The following is a 24,103-nucleotide window of genomic DNA, read 5'->3' on the forward strand; positions in this document are numbered from 1 at the left end:
CAGTTACTTCTATGCCTGACTTCAGTATTTCAGGTAGTGTGTTATAAGTTCCTACTGCTTTCCAACTCTTGGTTTGTCTGGTGGACATCCTGTTTTCTTCAACTATTAGTGGAGTGACAGCTATAAAAAGGTCTGTGGGTTCTGTTCGATGTTCAGTAGGTTCATTGAAGTTGGTCTATTCAATAATTCTTCAAAATTTCCTACCCATCTGTTCCTCTATTCCTGAATTCCAGTGATTAGATTTCTTTCTTTGTTCTTCACCGGTCTCTCTGGTTTACAATATTTTGCTACTGGTTTCTTCATTGTGCCATATAGTCGTCTCATATTTCGTTCTCTTGCAACTTTTCCACTGTCATTGCTAGGTCCTCTACATAATTCTGTTTGTCGGCCCTAATGCTCTTCTTCACTCGCTTGTTATTTACTGTGTATTCAGCTTCTGTCTTGAATTTCCTTGTTCTTGTTCGACTACTGTTAATTGCTTTCTTCTTCTTCTTCCTTTCTTGAATCATGTCCAGGGTTTCGATAGAGACCCACTCTGTATGATGATGCTTTTTGTAGTTCAAACCCTCCTGACATGTTGAACTTAGTGTTTCTTTGATCCCTTTCCAATTGTCCATCATGGTGGTTTCTTTTTCTTTCAGTAGATGTTGTAAGGCTTAGAACCTGTTGTTTGGAGTTATCTTGGATTCGTTGAGTTTGTTAGTATATTGAAGGAAGTCTGTATTGAACCTGGTTCTCACGTCTTCTATTGACCTTCTGAATTTTTTATTGATACAAATATGATCTGTCTGGTTCTGTGTAGTGTGATCCTGTGAGACCAATTTAGCTCTGTGTATGGGTTTGTGTGGGAATATTGTGCACTTAAATTTGCGAAACTCTCACGATTGTCTTTGTTTTTTCCCAGTCGGTCTAATATCGTCCCATGGTATCTTCATATCCGATGCTGTCCATTCTAACTTTGGCGCTTAGGTATCCCAACAGGATGGTGAGATCCTTTCTTGGGCACTTCGCTATGACTGCTTGCAGCATCTAGTAGAGGTGATCTTTATTGTTGTCGTTGTTATCATTGGTGGGTGCATAACATTGGATAACATTCATCGTGATTCTTTCCTTCTTTGTTTTAAAGGTTGCCTTAAAGATACCGTAGCCATGAGATTTACATCCTATAAGTGCTTTATATGCTTCTTATGACAGCATCAGAGCAACTTCCTGAGCGTGTGAAATATTTTCTTCGTGACCAGAGTACAGCAGCATCTCTCCCGTATCTAGTTTTTGCTGTCCAGCTTGGGCCCAATCGGTTTTTTCTGATTTCGAGAACTGTTATGTTGTATATCTTCATTTCTGTAGCTATTTGATAGATCCTCCCGATTTCCCACATTGTTCGGACATTTCATGTATTTACATTAGTTGTTGCTATGGTTGCCAGAAGTGGCATTGGCCTTGTAACTTTCGAAGAATATCAGCTTTCACCATGAAGAGTCACAATTCTTCTAACTGAAGATCCTTCAACTCCCAGGTCAGGATTTATGTGGTTTAATTTATTTATTCTGGTTAGCATTTTTCTTTAACAAGATTGTTTTCTACTGGTTAAGGTTTCTGACCCCATTCACAACCTTCTTTCTTTATACGGTCTTGATACTGACAATAACCCTAGAAGAATTACAGGCGAATTTTTTACATGCTATTGGCTAATTAAAAGCTAAGTGTTCTAAACAGCAGACCGTTAATGAAATATTATAAGTTATTAATAAATTTTCACTTCATTTATCAGACATGAAAGTATTCAATACAAAACAAGGGGTAGTGGAAACAATTTGTATCTCCAGTTGATGAGACTTCTACCTAAAGTTTATGTTAATGATATGATAATGAAAGCTCTATGATCAAACCATCCAATTCAGAGAACAAAACTCCATCAAAAACAAAACACAAACAGGTTATAGTATTCATATTATTGCTGAGAATCCCATTTACAAAGAAACCTATTTCAAAAATTTTACCATTTAAATAATACAACGTTATGAATGCCATGATCAAAAAAACAAAACAGCGAACAAATAGACAAACACATACATATATATTTCCATTCGATATATTAAAGATAATGAGGAAAGTGTTTTAAAAGAACACATTTTTTGTGCTTAATGAAGGACGAATAGAAGAAGGTAAATAAAACAAAACAATTAAAAAACCCTGTTGATACATTGAATATTGAAATATTTAAACGGTTGTTTGTTTGTTCTTTTTCTTTTACCTTAAATAACTTAATTCAATGAATATGATTTAACATTAGATTAAAATGATGGAAAACAATAGTGAATGTGTTCACAGAGAAAAACTATAATGACAGAGTAATCATGATCATAATAGTACTTATTATTATTATTATTATTGTTATACAAAACTGCCCGATTTCAAGGAATTCGCCTTGAAAGAATCCTCCGGAATATTTTGTTGATTTATATTATTTAACATCTTATTTATTTGTTCTGTACTTTTCACAATATTTATTTGATTTTGATCATTTGATATATTTATCATAACATGTTGTTTTGTACAATTTTTTAATGAATTTGATAATTTATTACTATTATTTATTGTTGATGGTATTCGACAATATTGTCCTGGTGAAGTACAATAATTCAATGATGATGATGAAGAAGAATAGGTTACAGGAGTTTGAGTAAGAAGAAGAGATTGATTATGCAATTCATTTGATGTATTCATTAACGGCTCATGATGTTGTTGATGATGTTGATGATGATGATAATGATGACGATGAAGATAAATATCATCATTATGCGGAAATAAAACTTTTGGTACAGTCATATTGGATCTATGAAAGTCTATATTATTTGTTAAAAAATGACAATTTGCCGGCATCAAATGTTTAACATAATGACTATGATTATCTGGAAGATTTAATGTCATATAATCTGATATTGGTAGAATACCGTCTGTACAAACAGTATAAATACGTGGATAACGATTACTGTTAGGTTCATTATTATTAATATTATTACTATTACCATCACTAGTATTATGTAATTCTGGTTGTGATTCATCTTGTGAAATATTTGTTTGTAAAAGTTGATTATGTTTGGTAGTAATTGTATTACCAACAGTATTAATTGTATCATTAGGTGAAATTTCACAAGTATCATGTTTATACATTGTATCCATTTCAACAGAATTCATTACAGGTACAAATGTGCTTATTTGTGGATAAATACATTGATGATTCATAGTTTTGTTAGCATAATTAAGCTTTTTATCATTACTAATCTGTTTTTGATTTGGATTGGTTGGATTAAATTCACTATGAACACTTTCCCAATCATTAGAAAATGGTATATCCATTGTCATACCGAGTACATTATATGATTTATCTGTAAAATATAAACACTATAAATGATTAGTAGACAATTCCTAGAAGGATAATATATAATTATAGTAACAGAGAGCCCTATGTTATAATACAATTCAAGTCATTAGCTTTTCGAACTAAAGGATTCGACATAATTCTGTTGACTAACTCTATATGAGACTGTTAACATAGTCCAGAATAAATGAAGACAACAAAATGAATTATAAACAAGACCATCAGTATGAATGAATATAACAATTATGGAATAACTGAAAATTTTCACTTCTGTACAAAGTGACCGCTGATAATTTTTTTATTCAGAACAAAACAACCAAACCTTATCCATTAATCAATTTAGTTCAAAGATTACAACACTACCAAAAACATTCACCTGAGATACAAGTCTCTATCATTTTAAAGGTTCTGTTTTTACTTAAATTATTATACTATGGTGTATGCTATATATGTCGGCAGACATAAGCAGTATATAACAGCAAACAAAAGTGGAACGCCTGTCAACAGAAACGTTGAGGAGATTAAATCAAATAAAACAGAAATGTAAATAGATAGCAATTTTAATAATAACAGAAATGAAAGAACAATGAAGTTTCTAAGAGACAACTGATAGAAAATGTTTTATTTTATGAAGAAAACTCTGTGATTTTGCATCAAATAATAAATTGATCTTCCTCATCCGAGTATTCGTGCACTACAGTACTCCGTATTTATGTAAATTAGAAAGATCATTTAGAAGACAAACTAACGTTACAAAGGTTACACTCACTTTTATCTTGATTTAATGCATATGATTTTGAAGAGTTCACGGTTTTAATACTTTTCGGCATTGTTTCATTATTCTAAAAAATCAATAATGTACAGTATATATATATTCAAGTTAAAAGTTATCGTCTTTTTTCTTAGATTTTATCTTAGATAATAATGTTTATTATCAATTAAAAGATATATTGTTTGGTAGGAAGAGTTATAAACTATTAACTATACAAGTAGTATAATCAGTGTTTAATCATCATTTCGATGGAGTTTTATTCTCTGAGCTGTATAGTTTGGTCGTGGAGCTTACATCATTCTTCGGAACGACATCATCAGCACAAACTTCTGGTAGAAGTGAAGTGTTCGAATTTCGCTACATGTGGTTTATAGCTTACCTTGTAGACCTCGATGTTGATTAGTTTTTGTTGACCTTAAACCATACCATCTAGCTCAGAGAACAAAACTCCATCAAAATCATTCACCTAAGCTATAAATCTTTTCCACCATCTCAAAATTATCATTTTGCTTTCTATCAAAACACTAACATTTGTTCAATGTATGGAAAGCATTAGTCGATTGAAAGAATTATTGTAAACTTTTGAACATTCATTATCTACTGTTTTATAATGTTTACTAATCAACAATAATGACTTTAACTGTTAACACATTGACAGCATAAAGATTTAACGCCATACCATATTTTTAGATTATTAAATGCGTTCATCATGAGGTCTAAATATCCTCCCATTGACCACGGGTTGGTAGGTCGTCAATGAGGACTGTTGAAAAGTTCAATTTTCAGTGTTTATCTAGCTAAAGTCAAGAAGTTGTGTAAACAGGTCTGCAAACTTGTCATTTTCTACAAATTTCCACCTTTTTTAATGATAATAACGATGTTCATAAGAAACTATTGAAAATATTCGCAGAATATCTGATTTAAAAAAACAACAAGGCTAGATTGAATTACAAATACTATCTTTTCCTAGTAAAGACATAATAATAATGGCTTTTGGCGTAAAAACATTCGAACTCTAAGAGTCTAACCGGAGGTTATCCAAGACAAAGTCAATAATTCTAACCGTTACATTATCTAATACTAACAATATCTAGTCAACGTAAGTTAATTAAATACCCACCCTCCAAAAAAAACAACTGAACATTTAACTTTGAAATAAATAGTATTTTAATTCACTTGGTATTGTTTGACTTGTATCTTCCCATTGAGGTTTAAGACTGCAATTGATCAGTCTGTTATTGGCATCTGTGCATAATGTGAGTATGCCTCGATATTACCTTAATTCACAAGCTATTTGTAAGCAATGATGGATAGTGGCTAGCAGTGGAATCCAGGACGCTTGCACAAGCAAGTGGCTATTAGGGTTCAGTAGCTGAGTGGATAACGCGATGGCGTTTGAAGCGAATGGTACTGGATTCGAGTCCCAGAGTGAACATCAACTCTGTGAGATACAGGTACATCCAGCTGACGAGTCCCAAATAGGACGAAACGCGCGTCCTGCTAGCCACTATCCATCATAGACAGTATTTTATTTAAAAAAAGAAACCGCGCCTAGTTTAACAATTTAAAAATGTTGCTATCATTTTTTTAAAGATCTCAATATTTTAAAACTTTAATAAAACAATCTATTCACAATTTGATACAATTTCAAATGTATCATTTAAATCGAAAAAATCATTTATCTGTAAAATGATAAGATTGAATTTAACTGATAAATTATAACATTTATCCTACTTAAATTGTTTATTAGTGTGATGTAATGTGAATGAAAAGTTCATTTAGTTAGTCAATTTAATTTGTTATTCACAGTTGAATAAACAATAGATATTCATTTTATTATAATTTTACTAAGAATAAATATGTGAGACAATTAATACTGTGTAAATCATTGAATTTATAATTTCATAATCTTTCTATGGAGGTTTCTTTGACACTACGATGTGCTTCAGAAGATAGTCAATATTATACAGAATTTTTGTGATGGATTAAATTGCAAAATCGTGCATATTTATTTATTTATTTGGACACATGAATATTGGTACAAGAGAGCGCCAATATATATGCGCCACACAAAACAATGAAAATTCGAGAGGAATACAAAGAAAGAAAAAAAAGCTAAGGAGCGCAACAAAAAAAAGAGAGAACAATGACGAAGAGATTGGTGTAAGGTAATGTGCTAGTAATCAGGGAACGCAAAGGTACAATCAGAAGAAATCTTTCAGGTAAAGGAGACACAACCACTTTTTATGAAGAAAGTAAAAGAAGGTTACAGCAGGATCGCCACTGGCTTCTATTCTGAGCCATATCTGATAACGTCTCTAGCCACTGTGTAGCACCATCTCTCAGACCCCAACCAGGGAGTCGTGAAGGACCGACACAAGCCAGTCCTTTGCAGCTTTCTTTCATGTCACGACACCATGTCATGCACTGACCACCTCTCCGCTTCTTCCAACCAGTCCCAGAGTCGGCAAATAATGCACGACGTGGAATTCTCTGAGACGACATTCGGAGAACATGTCCAAGCCACCACAGTCGGTGTTTCAAGATGGTAACACCAATTGAATTATCATTTCTGTGCCCGAACACACGATGCCGAGCCTCTGCATTACTGACATGGTGTTGCCACTGAATGTCAGCAATCCTTCGGAGACGACGATGATCGAACACAGAGAGTTGTCTAACGTCCTCAACTCGGAGAGGCCAGGTTTCACAAGCATAGAGCAAAACTGCTCTCACCGACGCGTTGTAGATCCGACCTTTTACAGCCAGACTAACATCACGAAGACGCCAAAGGTGGCCCAGATTGGCATAAGCTGTTCTGACTTTCACTATACGTGCATTGGTCTCACCACTCGCACCCCCACCAGCACTTATGCAGCTACCCAGATACACGAACTTCTCGACTACGTCTATCTGCTCACCATCCAGGGTGGATACAGGATTGGAATCCTGCCAGTCTTGTAGGAGTACTTTGCAATTCGAAGGTGCAAAGCACATACCATACCTACGGACACTGATTGCCAACTGATTAAGTGCGGATTGCATGCCTTGGGCATTATCGCACAGTAAGACAATATCATCCGCATACTCAAGGTCGAGAAGTCTTTCTCCAGGCAACAGGTCCACACCACCATTACTTACATTCATCAGAGCTGTTTTCAGAATGTCATCGATGGCAAAGTTGAAGAGGAATGGTGAGATTGGGCAACCCTGCCTAACCCCACTGCTCGAATGGAACAATGGAGCGAGGTGGTTGTATGCCCTCACTCTGCCTGAGGTGTTTTTATATAGGGCTTTTAGGATGTTAATAAACTTCTCAGGCACACCCTTCTTCAATAGACAATCCCAGAGAACAGTCCTGTACAACGAATCGAAAAAATCGTGCATGGAGGATAGCTGACAAACTCGTTCGAAGTAAAGATCGGTGTCAGGTAAGGTTGCTTACTCTCACTCTTCCTCTTTCTCCTGGTGATCAACTGAATCATGAAGACATCGATATCTGAAGAAAAGCATGGGATACAGTGGATATCTAGGATGCAATTAGATGATCTAGACTTCGCAGATGATCTGGCTGTTCTATCGCACATGCAATAACAAATGCAGAAGACGACCAGTATAGCAGCAGCCTTTTGACGAAATGGATCGATAAATAAATTAGAATAATAATAATTTGATTGGTATGTTTTATGTTTTATATAGAAAAAATTGGACGTGGAGCGTTTTGTTCTAATTCGGACTCGTCAGTAGGATGTACCTGTATCTCAGAGTTGATGTTCACTATGAGACTCGAGCCCATTACCTTTCACTTCAAATGCCCACGCGTTATTCACTTAGCTACTGAGTTCACATAGCTACTCACTTGTATCCTTTATGCAAACCAATCTATATTAAACACAATAAACCTAAATTCGATTTTAATCAATCAATAACAGATTAATGAAAAGGATTTTCCTTTTTTGAGAAAAACACTTCTGATAAAGTGAATTTTGAATTCGTCTATTATTCTCATAAAATTATCTCTCTGTACTACTTGAAGTACTAATGTTAAATATACTCAGAGAATAACTTACCAACGGACGATTACGGTTGATGACCAATTGTATAACATTACAGAAATGTTTCCATTTACTGGTATGACCGTTGTTTTTCCCATCGATTTGATTGTTCATGTTATGATTGTTATTGTTGCTTTTATCTGAAAAATGCATAAGAAACAAGAAAACAAATGAAAAATTATTTAAATAAACTTGTATCAAATGGAAGATTTCATTGATTTATTTATTATCATCTATTTTAACACAGATATTGGTACAGGGAGGCACCAAATAAATATGCGCCACACAAATCTCACTCGATATGTGTGGGGGCTGTGATACTGCACGGGTGCCCAAACCGAAGCAGGAGGTTTTCTTAGGGGGCCATTCCCCGAGCCTTCGACCTGAAGGTTTGATCCACAAGGCAGTGGAGCATCGTGAGGAGATGCAGTCCCATGGAAGCCGATGACCAACAATTGGTTCATAAGCCATTTGTTCCCGCAGGATACTGGAGCCCATGTGCACTATTGGTTTGGAATCCGGTTAAAGTGCCGGACATTCGCTTTTCGTCCTCTCATTTTTGTAAACAACACCCCCGCCACTAGAATGCAGTGAGTAGGACTTCCCTGACAAAGGCTATATACGCGTGGCCGTGTGAGAGCATTTGGAGAGGGAGAGCGGACTCTCCCCATTCTCGGCCATACCAGGGCATTGAAATTTATAAAGAATCACTGCGAAATTAATCATATATATAAATATATATTAAAACCCCTCAGTATTTCATTGAAGATCCCAGATGCTAGGAAAAAACTGAAAATAGTCCGACTAATCAACATTCTTCAGAAATTTCAAAGAGAACTTTAGAAAATGATGAATAATGTTTTAGTTAATATGGCTGGGCAATTATCGATGTTCCTAATCAATTTTAATATGTTTTCCAAAATGTTTGAGCCTAAAATACACCACTACCCTTTTTTTCTGAACATACATTGAATTTCGAAGAAAGTTTATTCCATACTTTCTGTCTTCTGTTTTCTGTTTGGGATTCAATAAAAGATGATTTCTAGGAAGTAGAAAGCTAATAAGAAGCAAGGGTCAAATCGTTTAATTACAATACTTATCAATACGTAAGTACAAATTAACTAAAGTATTGGTTAGGACCAATGAGTATTTTGCGTAGATTTAGAAACCCCTCACTAGTATAAACCACTGAGTACCCATACACAATCAAACTAACTAAACATGTAGTCATTTAGCTTATGGGTTCAAATACGATAGTACTAGTTTCAGTCTCAGTTTGAAGCACACTGTAATCATTATTACAATGTTATTGTTTATGAATATTCCCAATTGGTTCTGACCTGGTTCACTTCATTGATTACGAGCGGCCTTTCGGTACAATTTTTAAAAAATCTCTTTGGTGGAAGTAAGTCAATAATAAGTACAGGACTGTGGTTAAGATATATATAAAATGCTATTTCATAAAAACAAGTTATTAAAAAAGAGAATTACAATGGAAAGTAGTGTGTTACTGACCGATGAACAACGAGTAAATTAATATGAACAAATTTTATCCAAATACAATTCAATACAAACAAGTTTCTAATTCTTATCACCCATAAGTTCGCAGATATACTCAGAAACATACATTTTAATTAGTCACTTTATTATTTTAGGCTAAGTTTATCCTCGATGTTTACAAATTTACCGAAGTATGTTGTATCTAGGATTTCCAGTCATTTATCTGTTCATTAAGTTAGTGAGTTGCTGATCAGAGATCCATACTCCACGAGGAATAACAGGCGTAAGTAAGTGCTGCATATTAGAGTGTAATCATCATTAAAGACTTCGTTTTGACCCCGAATGTTCATCAAATCTGTTTTTCACCTGATATATTGAGATGTACTTAGTTGATATTCCAATACAAGCCAGATATGGATAACCACATGAACTGAAAATGAAAATAACACTCTAGTACATAGCACTGAGTCTCTAAATGAACCAAAAAATAGGCAAAATTCCTGAAGACAACATAAGTAAAACATTACAGATAAACTCGTGTCTATCTGACAAACAAAATTTGAAATTTTATAGGGAACGAATACCTTGAATAGCGTTACAATTTATTTAATATAACAAAAACAATTTTAAATCGACGTACAAGACGTTTTGGAAATAATCAGAATAATAAAAAGCTGTCGACAATGAACAATTTCCATGGAATTTATTAACCTGGTAATGTAACATCATAATGCAGTTATGAATGATATCTAGTTGAATGTTGCTTAACATTTAAGATCCCTTCAACCACTATTAAACCATTGAGATTTAGACCAATAATCAGAGTTTCTTAATTTGGCTGGAAAGCTGATATATGAGCAGGATAAAGGAAAGCTAACAGTGACCAAATCAAATGTGGCATCAGTTCGTGAAGTCAGTAACCGTTGGATCGACTTGTGTAGGTAGATGCAGACTATCTGACTTGAGTGTGAGGAATTATCAATAACAGTGGTTAAAATTTTTATTTCACATGACTCAGGATCTTTCTCAGTGTCCCTAGTGCATTCGATCTTTCTCTCCCTAAATCTCATAAGAGCTAAACTAACTGTAAATGTTATTAAACAACTGACACCTAATCACTGTTGAAGAATATTTCTAAATACAAAGATATTTTTGTTTAAATATTCACAGGTCAAATGAGAATAAGATGGGGATTTGTTAGAAAATTCATGCTGAAAACCCTTCATTGTAATCAGTATCTTAGGAATTAAAATCTAATCATGAATATAAGTCCTCAGATGATCTAGTGTATCAATTGTTCATGATGAAAATTTTAAAGCTATCAAGTTCGCTTTAAGCTGAATTGTTTAACTATAAATTTTCCACTGTTATTTCATCGACAATAATATCATTGTAGTGAATGAGAACGCAAGTTGAGACAATCGAATGTATTTGAACACAAAATTACAGAATCCCTTAGTAAAATCTGAGAACCATACAGTAAATACTTCATTTGCAAAATGTCAATCTATTATCTTAGATTTCATTATTCTCTCAATTCTACACCAATCATTCGTTGTTCTCATTCATTTTTTTTCCCGATCTTTTTAACCTTCACTTTCGATTGATAATCTATACTACTTATATCCATCGACATCAGTAGCACCTACCATATCAAAAAGAAATCAACTATTTTTACTCAATAAAACCATTTTCTAAACTCATATCATGCACACACAAAAAAAAAAGAAGAACTCACCACTTTTATATTGATATTGTTTCATAGTGTTATTATGTAACTTATTACGATCAATATGAAGTCCATTTCTATTTAATCGAATCGTTTGTACACCATGTAAAGCATAAGTTATTAATAATAGTAAACATACTAAAATAATAATTACTAATCCAATACCTAAACCAGTAATTAATTCAGTACTATTTTGATATGGATTAATGATTTCCATTGGTTCAGTATTTATAGAATTTTCATAAATTGGTATTAATCTTTCTAAATCATTATTATTATTATCATTTTGTTGATTATTTTGTAATTGAATTAATGATGGTGATTTGAATGATAATTTTTTATTCATTGATTGAGTATATTTCATTTTGGATGTAGATAATAAATTTGATTGATGATGATGATGATGATTTATTTGTTGTTTATCACTATCCAATAATTTCAATTGTGGATTATTATGATTATGATTATTATTGTTACCATGGATTTTGATATTCCTATTTGAATAGAATCCCATATATTGATTTTTATGATATTCATTCAAATCAGTTGATGAATTAATTAATTGATCAATAGTATCTAAGTTAGTTTTTATGTTTTTATGATTGATATTTAATAGTGAATTATCATGATAATGATCATTATTGTTCATTATTTGTTTATTTTGTTTTTCATTCATAAAATCAATATATAATAGGGCATAATTTCGTCTTGATGGTATACCACAATCTTCAGCTAAAATAATTAAACTTTTAGGTATTTTTTGTAAATTTTCACTAGTAATTAATTGATTAATTCGTATCTCACCAGAAATTTGATCAATAATAAAATAATTATTTAATGATTTATTATGATGATGATTAATATTATTGAATGATTGATATGAATTATATGATAATTGCCAATATCCTTCATATGCTTCAAGTTTATATATAATTTTACCATTATCACCATCATCTAAATCAATTGCATGAACTGTATAAATTAATGTACCAGGATTTGTACTATCTATATTGAATATATTAATTCGTTCAGTTGGTATATTTAATGTTTTTAAATTAGGATCATTTAAAGTTGATCGAGTATGATCATGATCAGCATGAATATGACTTATATTCAGATTTAAATTATGATTATTATATGATGGTTTTAAAAATTTTGGTGAATTATCATTCACATCTCTTAAACTAATTGTAATGGTTACTGTTGAAGATAAAGTAGGATTTTTACCTAAATCACTAATTATAATTGGTATTTCATAAAAAGGTGTTTTTTCACGATCTAAATAATAATTATTATTATCAATACTTCTATCATTGTACATTCTAATTGATTGAACAAATAGATTACCATCTGAACGTAAAAACCATTTTGGACTATTAATATTATATTGATTTTCATAGCCTAATTTAAAGATGATTTTTCCGTTTTCTCCAATATCATAATCTTCACCATTTAAACGTCCAATAAATATGTGGCGATTTGTTGAATGATATTGTCTTGTACCTAAAGTTGTACTACTACTACTACTACTACTACTACTTCGATTATGGTTACCACCATTGATCAAATGTTCCATAGTTGTATCTTCTTCATCTATCCAAAAGGTTGTATTCCCTGTTAATTTTGGTATATTATCATTAACATCTTCTATTTCCACATGTATCCATGCATGTGATGTTCTACTTGGAAATTCATCATCATATGCTATAACAGGTATTATCATTGAATCTTTAACTTCTCTATCTAATGGTACATTCGTTGTTTTAATTCTACCAGATCTTGAATCAATTTTAAAATGTGCATAAATTGTGCTTAAATTTAAATTTGTATAATTTTGTATAAATTGATCAGTGACTTGAACAAATCGATAGCCTATATGACTTTCTTCATCTTTATCATACGCATTTAATTTAATTAATTCAGTATTTTCAATGGAATTTTCTAAGATTTTCACTTCATAACGTAAACGATCAAATTGTGGTCCATTGTCATTTTCATCTAAAATATTGATTTTTAATAATTTTGTTGAAGAAAGACGTTTTGTTGAAGTTGATGAAGGCATATTATTATTATTGTGTTGTAAAGAATAACTCAAGTAAGATTTTTTTTCAACATGATCATGACATGTAAGATAAATAAAATAGAAATTTTTAACTTCTCTGTTTAAAATTGTCTTTGTCATAAGTATGTACTCAGTATCATGACGTCCTAATACACTGGACTGTTTGTGTTGAATATAACTGGATGATACTGTTGATTCAATGTTGTTTGTTATAGTGGCTGAATGAATTGAATCATCTTCAACATGATGTAATGCAAAATTTTGAAGACCTTTTAAGTAATCCGATTCAAGTGAACTACCAGATTCCTGAGTTCTTCGACCAAAGTTATCTGCTTCACTTAAGTAGCATTCCACTTCTCCTGAAGCTCCTGTATCTCGATCTCTAGCAGACACCTATTTTGTTGTTAAACAATATGCGAAATTCAGAAAAACACGTAACATTACTGAATTAGATTTAAGTAGCTCAAAGATAAATACATTGTGAAAACAACAGAATGACATTTGAAAGGATTCCGATGATACTGAGCTTTGATAAAAACCTGAAATCATACATTTATTGTGCGCTAACTTGATATATAGTCGGGATGACACTCGATTTAATGGAATCGCACTTTTCAATATTTTACTTTTCGATAATTTTAGAAGTTATAGACCGAAATTTGGAAGAAGTAATATCCGACTTTCTATAAGAATTCTCAAAAACGAAAAAAGTATTTAAATTGATCTTGTATTATTTGTTTAAATCTTCCCATAGATGTTTAGGACTTTAATTGATCAGCCTCTTATTGGGATATGTGCATCGTAAGTCGGATGCCTTAAGTCACAAGCGTTATAAGCAAAGGTGGATGATGGCTAACAGTGGAATCCAGGACTCGCGTTTCGTCCTGTTTGGGACTGGTCAGCCGGATATGCCTGCAGCCTATAGTCGGTGTATATTCTTGGACTTGAGCCAGTGGCTATCGGGACTCGTTAGATAGGTGGATAACGGGGTGGCGTTTGAAGCGAATGATACTGGGTTCGAGTCCCAGAGTGACCGTCAATTCTAGGATGCAGATACATCCAGCTGACGAGTCCTGGATTCCACTGATAGCCACCATCCACCTTTGCTTATGAAGAAAGTATTTGTCTATTAGTTCATAGGTCATTTCAATAACATCTTATTTCCAATGAAAATAAATATTTATTATGTGAAATTACTCCATTAAATGAACACTAGCATAAACTACTGGCTACTGGTATCTACTACTGCAAATTATGATGTTATTCCAGTGATTAATGAAACCGAAACTGAATTAAAAATGTTTACTTTCAAGAAATTCAATTATTAATTTCGAATATTTATTGAAAATTTATTCTGAAATAGTTTTATCAATTACAAGACGTAAAACAATGTCTATCTCACCATTAGTGGTGCTTTCAAGTCTTCTAAAATTGTTTAATGTACGAGTGAATGTAGCAAATCCGTTTATGATGTTATATACCGAAGAACTGGTCAAATAAACGGTCAAATAAATATATTAAGTTAATAACAGTGGAGAATAGATTTTATCATATAGACAATTGAATAATGAAAAAAATATCAATCGTTGACGCATAGGAAACTTTAAGCTATTAACTTCTAATATCAATTTTCGAGATTCTGTTAATCTTAGACTTGATTTAATTCAGATTGTTACCGATTGTTTTCATCATTAAATGTAAATGCACTCTGTATGTTTGTTGATTTTTCAGCTCGATCATTATCTTATTCTTTACACTTTCAGATTCTTTAACATACCGGTCTTCACAATACCTCAACATACAAGGTACTTTCAAGCTAAACGCAAACATATCAAAGGTTGAACATTACAAATTGTTTGACTAATGAGCTCTTTGTGAAACAAATAATTCAATCAAAACAATGATGTATTCGTTGACCACTGATTTTAGTGTTCGTTTGTGTAATATTACATTATTGCAGGAATCAAATTAAATTTCACTATTATAAGTCATTGTTTCACGAAGTTCCATTTAGTGGTAAATTTAATCCAGTGTCCATTATGCTGTTGTTGTTTTTTTTTACGATGAATAGTGAATAGCTAATTACAGAAGAAATAAACATTCGAGCAGTCTATGATTAACTCGGTGAATAACACTGGCCGAGTAAAACATGAAAACAAACACTATTCATACACAAATAAAGTATCACTTTTCCATACCTTTGCGATAAAAGTACCAATAGGAGAATTTTCTCTTACAGCTAATATTTGAAAATGAGTAGGATTAAAACTGTCCATTGTTGAATGTCCAATTGTACGTTGATAATTATTATGATTTATATTAGTCGATTCAATACCACGTATAGTAATACTCGGAGCTTCATCATTGACATCTAATACTTGTATAGTAAGTGTTAGTGTGCTACTCAATTGTGGACGTCCAAAGTCGATTGCCAAAATAGGCAATATATAATTACGTGAACCAGATTCATAATCTAATCGTTGTATCAATATTATCCAACCATCTTCTTTCCCTAAACGGAAATAATGTTTAACTCCGAGATCAGTTTCTTGTGCAATAAAATAATGTACAGTAATTCTAGGATGTGTTGATTGATAAGATTGGTATGGATTATTAATCGTAGAGAAATCAATTGAATCAAAATCAATTGCTTGTACACGATAGATTCGACTCCCAACATTGATATCTTCAGGTAATCCAAGAATTAAATAATTGGAATTTGGTAATTTAATATGATTGTTATCTTCGACCCGTTCTTGGTTTTGTTGTTCACCTACAATCAATTGGGAATCATATGAAAATGATTTAATTTGTACTTGTGGATGAAATCGATTAGAATGTCCAATAAATGTGTGATCAGTGTTCAATAGTTGTTGTCGAATAGTATTACCTTGTTGATTAGTAATATTAATACCGAAATTGAATTTTGGTGCATATTCATTCACTTCTTTAATATAAATGCTAATTGGTAATTGAGCTGTATTACGTAACTTAGACTGTTCAGATTGATCATAAGCTAAAAGGATTAATCGATAATCGGATTTACGTTCACGATCTAATGTGAAACGACTTATAAGATGTAGGGATTTAATGTTTTTAGGTTTAGAATCATATGAGTTAGAAATTCGGGAATCTGTTGTATGGTTTAATAATTCGAAATATTCAGCATCCGGACCCTGAATTAAAAAAAATAAAATACAATAAGTAAATAGTTAACAACTATAGAATCGTAATGGTTTAGGAAGAAAATGTGAGCACAGTCATGTGTAAAGTCATATCAGTTGCCTAAAAGATAGTATTTTGAAATCATTGATATAATTATCAACAGGATGTATATTTATGGTCACGGGTGGACCCTTATTAGGAACCTAAAACTAGAACGAAAAGACTGTTCGGTGCCTAATAATTCTCTAGATGATAACAATTTATGGTAAAAAAAAACTGTATTCATGAAATTCCGCTAAACAGTAAATTAAATCAACACTCTCCAATATCCAAGCTTTTTAATTAGATTTCTCCACAGAAAGAGTGATGGATCAATGCTTGTGACGTTAAGATTTTGGTTGCTAATTAGTAGATTCAGACGTTTCCTCGTATATATTACTTTGGATAACGCAATTACAGTGTGGCTCGAAGCCAAGTACATGAATCTGCACCAGAAAAGATAAGTTAAATAAATGAATGCAGATTTGTTTGGGTATTTCACTGATTGTTATTTCTTGATTAATTTATCATATTTAATTACTAGATACAGTAGTACTAATATTAAGTTAATTTTAAAAAATTATTTGTTATTAGCTAGGATTTGTCATTCCTCGTTTTCATATTCATGATTGAAGGTAGTCAGTCTCTGTTGCTATATATGTGTCTTGATTAAATTGCCTCGATATTAAAAGTTTGAGTATATTTGGTATATGGGTAGCAGTGGAATCTAGGACACGGGTTTCTTATTAATATGGGACTCATCAGATGGGATATAGATTCATCGAGCTAAGTTGTATACTACTGTTGCTCAATGAATCTCATTTTAGAATTAAAAATAATTTAAAAAGTTCACAAAACTGTATATACGGACGACGTAGATTTGATTCCTACAGGCCAGGCAGAGTTTTTAGCTGACTACTTCCAATTACTAAACAATTCATGTTTCCATTACCTGAGTCAAAATCAATAACCCCAAATCCAGCCAATCCCATCGACGAAACCTATCTCTCTATCTTAGTATATTGGAAAAAAACTAATTATGTTAACGAAACAAACGATGAAATTCAAGTTTTATCTCTTGATAACATCAATACAGCTAATATAATTATCTATCCAAACAGAAGATAACGAAGAAAGGTAAAGAAAGAAAGAGAAAGAAAGTGAAACTAATTGAAGGTAACTTAAATTCAATTACAAGTAATGCTGATTTGCGTTAGGATTAAATATCTTCAAAGCATAGGGAATAAAACTACTTCCTACTTGTCATTTTTATTTTCATTTTCTTAGTTGAAAATCGCTCGATTATTATTATGATAAGAGAATGTTCAGTTATATTTGAAAGCGTAAACAAAAATTCTGATGATGATTATTGTAGATAAAGGCGGGGAAAAATGTCTTTGAGATGGAAATTGTTATCAAGAAACAATATCAATATTTAACAAGCGAAATTACAGTAACTTAAACTACAATGATATTAATGAATTTTGTTTTCTAATTATATAATACTGATAATATGTTCAATAGAGTTTTGTTATGAGTGTCATGCTTCTATCAAGTTTCTCCATTATCGCAAGTTAACCTAAAAGTAACTTACCCATTATGATATTTAATGATCTAGGATTTTTATCTTGTAGGTACTGTTTGTTATCTAATAGTTTAAATACATTCTGTCAACTTGATTTGAAATATTTTTTAGAAATTATATGAAAAATGTCACTTGTTTCAAGATAGAAAAGATTACTGTAAATTCAGATCTTATATCGTATTAGCACAAATTAGCTGACATAATTAGTCAAGAAAATTATCCTACTATCTAACAAGTGACATGTTGACACAATATTAGGTTGTTAGCGAGTAAATTCTACTTGATCTGCACTTCGAGCTAGTCAGTAATCATTAACAAGGTGTACATGTGATCTTGAGAGGACCGATTCTCCTATACGACTCGAACATGTATCACCCAGCTTCAGAATGTGAGACATGATTACTAAACGAAATGAGCAGTAAGTGATTTGACATTACCGTATGAAATGAGCTTTTACAGTTAATTATTCAAAAATGTTCATGCTATTTTAACAAACTCTCGAGATACTTTACCAGAATACTGATATTACTAAGTAACTAACTTTGATTGAAAGTCTTAGGATAAGAATTATCAATGCATTTTTAACTATTCAAAATTCCATTTGTACTATGTAAGTTAGTCGTGTAATATTTTTATAAATGTGAATCTTTTTTCGAATACATAATTTTACGTATAAATTTAAGCGATTAAGATTCGTATTAAGGCTAAAATATTCTCATGTTATTATTCATTTTATTGTTGTTGATTGTATCATTACTCACACGTTGATTTGTCCATTGAACGATAATTACTAAATCCTATCTTACTCCTGTTCTCCCTCATGGAGGAGCATAGGCCACGTACCAGCATTCTCCATCCAACACTGTCATGGGCAGTCCTTTGCAGTTGCTATTCATTCTCCTAATATCTGCTTCTAATTCTCGACACAGTGTGTTCTTCGGCCTTTCTCTTTTCCGTTTCCATTCAAGATTCCAAGTTGGCGCTTGCTTCGTGATTTGCACGATGTATGTCCTATCCACTTCCATTGTCTTTTCCTAATTTCTTGTTCAGCTGGAAGCTGGTTTGTTCTCTCCCACAGTAGACTGTTACTGATGGTAAATACTTGTACGATTTTGATGATGGTTGTGGTAGTTGTCGAAGTTTCAGCTCTGTACAGTAGAACTGACTGTCTTGACGTTCGTATCAAAGATTGTGAGTTTGATATTGGTTGAGAGTTGTTTTGAGTTCCATATGTTCTTCAATTGTAGGAATGCGGCCCTTGCTTAGCCAATCATCGCCTTTATGTCTGTATCAGATCCTCCTTTATTATGGATGATGCTGTTCAGGTACGTGAGTGTTTCCACCTCTCCTAGCCGATTCGCCATCAAGTGTGATAGAGTTGATGTCTTCTGTGTTGTATTCTAGGATCTTGCTTATTCCCTTGTGTATGAGACCTACCAATACAGAGGCTGATGCTATATTAGTTGTTTTCATCTGTATTTGTTCGTGTTTACAGGAGAGAATGGCCAGGTCATCTGCAAAGTCCAAATCGTCTAATTGCGTCTAAGCTGTCCATTGTATTCCGTGCTTTCCCTCAGATGTGGAGGTCTTCATAATCCAGTCAACTACCAGAAGAAAGGAGAAAGGGGAGAGTAGACAGTCTAGTCTGACTCCGGTGATAATTGCTAAAACTATGAGTGAAACCGATTATATTTCAGTTTGCTCTAAAACACATCACTAAATAAGTGTACGTACATACACACATACATACACACATACATACATACATACATACATATCGATAGAGGTGTACATACGACAGGTACATTTCTATCATCATATAATTATCCATATCACAAACATACATCTAAAACAGAAGGGGAATACACATATGCAACAATAATTTGAAAATAATTGATTCCATTTTAATTAATAGAATACTGTAAATAAGTAAATTATAAAAGAGAAAAATGCAAAAAATGACTCATAATAACTTTATTATTAAATATAATTACTAAGCACATTACTGTGATTTTGTTTGGTTGCATTTGTTGTTGTTGTTGTTGTTTAATTACAGATTGTAAAACAAAAAAAAACAACAATCATTATATTCAAGCATTTTCAAATATCCACTACTACATGTGCGTTCTCTTTTTATTGTTGTTTTTGTTGTTTTTAATGAATGATAACCATGGTATATACATTATCTCTGCCTATTTATAAAAATGAACAAGTAACTCAATGACTATAAATACCTTTTATTGTAGTTGATTCAATTATAATTTGTTATTTTTCTTTTTTATAGCGATTGATTGATTTTTAATGTGTTTCTTTTATTGTTCTACTTAGATAACCAAAGATATCATTTACATCCAGAACAACTAGTTATTTTTGAATGAAGGATGCTTAATGTAAAAATTCCCCTCTACCTTTTACTCATTCATATACTCTATTAAAAAAAAACTATACAAGTAACATTAATGCATAAAAGATGAATGAATGAATGAATGAATGAATGAATGAATGCATATACATAGTACAGAGGGGGGGGAAGATAAAATCATTGATAAGTAAACTGTCATTGTTAATTAACATTTTCTTTCTTACTCATTTCAAATATTAATCCTCTTCAAACTCTCATTATCTTTATGATTATTATGATTATTATTATTACTGTAAATGTTTTAGAATGAATTCATGTAGAAAATGATAATTTTGTTCTTTCCCACTCTCTCTCCCTCTCCCTCCCTCTCTCTTTCTCACACACACTTTCTCACCGTCTATTATTCCTCTTTGAAAATACTATACTCCCCCACCCCTCTTTATCTTACATTAAAACTCTTCATCCGAACACACACACACTCCCTCTCGCTTTTATTTCTTTTAATTACTTTCTAAAAACTCGTTTTATTCACTTGTTTGTTTTTTTTTTACAAAGAAAAGATTATCTCTATTTTTTTCAATGAGGACTTTAAATGAAATGAGAATTTAATAATTAATTATTCATTTTTATTCCGAAAAGAAAAAATGCTTTAATTCTTTTCATTACAAATTTATAGAAACTATGCAGATGTAATATATATGCACAATTTATTATTATACTAGAATAGTAGTAATTTTGGAAATTCCTGTATTTATCACACATGAATGCATAAATTCATTTGGATAAACCAAAAACACCATAGAGAAAATTCACTTATCTAAGCGGTAGGATTACTAGTCATTGATTAAAATCAACTCCTGGACTATAGATTGTTTATTTATTTATTACTATTTCAACACATAAATATTGGTACAAGAGGGCACCAAATATATATGCGTCACACCATATTTGTGTGTGTAGGCTGTGATGCTGCCCGGGTGCCCAGACCGAAGCAGGTGCGTTTCTTAGAGGGCCACTCCCCGAGCCTTTGACCTAAAGGTCTGACCCATAAGGCAGTGGAGCATCGTGAGGAGATGCATTCCCATGGTAGCCGGTGACCAACAATTGGTTCATACGCCATTTGTTCCCTCAGGATACTGGAGCCCATGTACACCATTGGTTTGGAATCCGGTTAAAGTGCCGGACATTCGCTTTTCGTCCTCTCATTTTTGTAAACAACACCCCCGCCACTAGAATGCAGTGAGTAGGACTTCCCTGACAGAGGCTATATACGCGTGGCCGTGTGAGAGTATTTCGAGCGGGAGAGCGGACTCTCCCCACTCTCGGCCATACTAGGGCATTTGGGGGCTGGACTGTAAATATACACTTTGTAACTTTCTGTATAGTTTGGTCTAACCATCAGTGGATGCTTGTTGTTTTTCTTAATATGAATAGTACACTTTATCGAGACTTCGTATTCCATAAAAATACTAATAGATTGACTTGAAAATAATCTTCATTATTCAATGACTCTATCAGGTGTAATGAATAAGCTATCCGATTTGGTTTCGACATCTTACAATCATGCCGTATACATTGCTTACGAATTATATTTCTAAACAAATAATTTGGTAATAGTCCTTGTTTTTAGTTGTAGTTGGATCTGTTACTAATAGTGTTATTCGCACTGTTAGGAGTAGTATTGTGAGTAGTAGTATTGTGCACGAGAACTCAGGTGGGGAACATTAATTTATTGTTTAATGCAAAATCGCACAGTACCTTCCGAAAATATGAAAATAATGCATGAAATACATCATTTGCACATTTGCTGACAAACATTCCACTTCCGATTGATGCTAACATGTTACTTATATCCGTTAGCATAAGTAGCATAAACTACAGTAGTGATGATAGTGTAGTGAACGAATACTTGATGAGGATAATCACCTTATCAATTAATGCGAAATTACAGCCTTTGCTTTGCCTCTTAGCAGCGTCCCCAAAACCAGTCTTCACCTTAAACTCCTTCACACCCATCAGTTATGTAATAGCCTAAAATTCCTTCAGCGCATCTCCGTCCTCAAACTTCCTCGGCCATGATAGAGACAGCAACACCAATTGTAGTGAACGAAGACTTGGTGAGGAGTTCTTCAGTAAAATGTGGAAACCATACAACAAATAATTCATTTGTATATCTTTCGTTAACTATCCTTTGCCTCCTCCATGATTTTTCCACTTCATAGTTCCTTTTTGTTTCTCTTTCTGTTTTTTCCAGTTCAATCTTCCCAACCTTCTTTTGACAGACCTTCCACTTTTGATCGGTGTTACATGCTACTTAAATTTGCCAAAATAAGTAGCATGCATCACAGTAGTAGTGTGGGTAATGGTAGTAGTAGTAGTAGTAGTAGTATTAGTAGTAGTAGTAGTAATATTCGTTTAGATTTCCATCACAAATTCACACTTACGACTTTAAAACATGTGAAAACGAAATGATGGCCGGTTCATTATGTTCATGTACAAAAAAGGGAACAATTATTTCAGTAGTACATTATTCTTCATCAGCTGGAGAATAGATGAAAAAACCCAAAAATTACTTGGATATTGTTTTTTTCCCATAATTTTGAAATATTTAATAACGTACACCGATACCACCATACATCACACCTAGGTGTTTTCATTTGAGTTATTTTTAGACTAATCATCTGGAATACTTGACTCATATTCCTCTCTAAACATTTATTATTACGGCTTCACATCATAATCTTGATTAAAAATTAAAATGTATTCAGGATCACAGACTATAAATAAATTTTCTAGTTTATTTTTTAGTTGTTCAGTTTAATCTATTAGTTAGAGACAAACAAACCAGAGAGTATTAGACTATGAATGAACATTTTCAGCACTTTTAATCCCCATTGAGATTTGCAAACAATTCAGATATTCAATTTTAATAGTATAAAACGGTATTTTCTCCAGTTATTTAGATTTTTCACAGAATGGTTTAATTTGTATTAGCCACAGAATGATCTCATTAAGAGTACCATTAAAAGTGAAGGACAGCCGGACAACTGTTTTGTTCTAATATGGGACTACTAAACAGTGCATACTCACGACTCCATCAGAACTCGAACTACAGGCTTTCAGGCCTCACAGCATATCGTGGGTAAAATAACTGTCAGCAGTGCCATTGGATGACCATCGTAAATTTATTAAAGTCGAAATTACACTATTGAACGCAAACCCAGTGATTAAAGTTATCAAACGTTTTCTGTGGGATTCAGAAGTTCCGAGTTCGATAGTTGGCAGGGTTGTGGGTGCACATTGTTAAGACGGGAAATCTTTTCAAGGTCCTTCAATTTTCATCGATGTCCTACCGAGATCAATTTTTTTGATGAATACAACTTAGATATAGTATTAACGCTCAACAATTTATTGCGAAAATCGACTCATCTACTTACGTATTTTCACTACAA

The 24,103-nt window shown here is 32.6% G+C and overlaps 1 protein-coding gene across 1 annotated transcript in view; it reads right to left on the reverse strand.

Annotated features, from left to right (window-relative positions):
* Positions 1 to 2,394: 2,394 nt before the first annotated feature.
* The window catches only part of CDH2_8 (Chromodomain-helicase DNA-binding protein), a gene marked incomplete at its 3' end in the record, with an annotated part of 74,846 nt that continues 53,137 nt past the window's right edge, over positions 2,395 to 24,103 (reverse strand). The window contains exons 11-15 of the mRNA XM_051219446.1: positions 15,699 to 16,676; positions 11,448 to 13,893; positions 8,225 to 8,349; positions 4,152 to 4,224; positions 2,395 to 3,389 (exon numbers count right to left, since the gene is read on the reverse strand). Of these exons, the coding sequence (XP_051065442.1) occupies positions 2,395 to 3,389; positions 4,152 to 4,224; positions 8,225 to 8,349; positions 11,448 to 13,893; positions 15,699 to 16,676 (4,617 nt within the window). The remainder of the gene's footprint in view (positions 3,390 to 4,151; positions 4,225 to 8,224; positions 8,350 to 11,447; positions 13,894 to 15,698; positions 16,677 to 24,103) is intronic.

Source organism: Schistosoma haematobium, chromosome 6 (assembly GCF_000699445.3).
Source record: "Schistosoma haematobium chromosome 6, whole genome shotgun sequence".
NCBI lineage: Eukaryota > Metazoa > Platyhelminthes > Trematoda > Strigeidida > Schistosomatidae > Schistosoma > Schistosoma haematobium.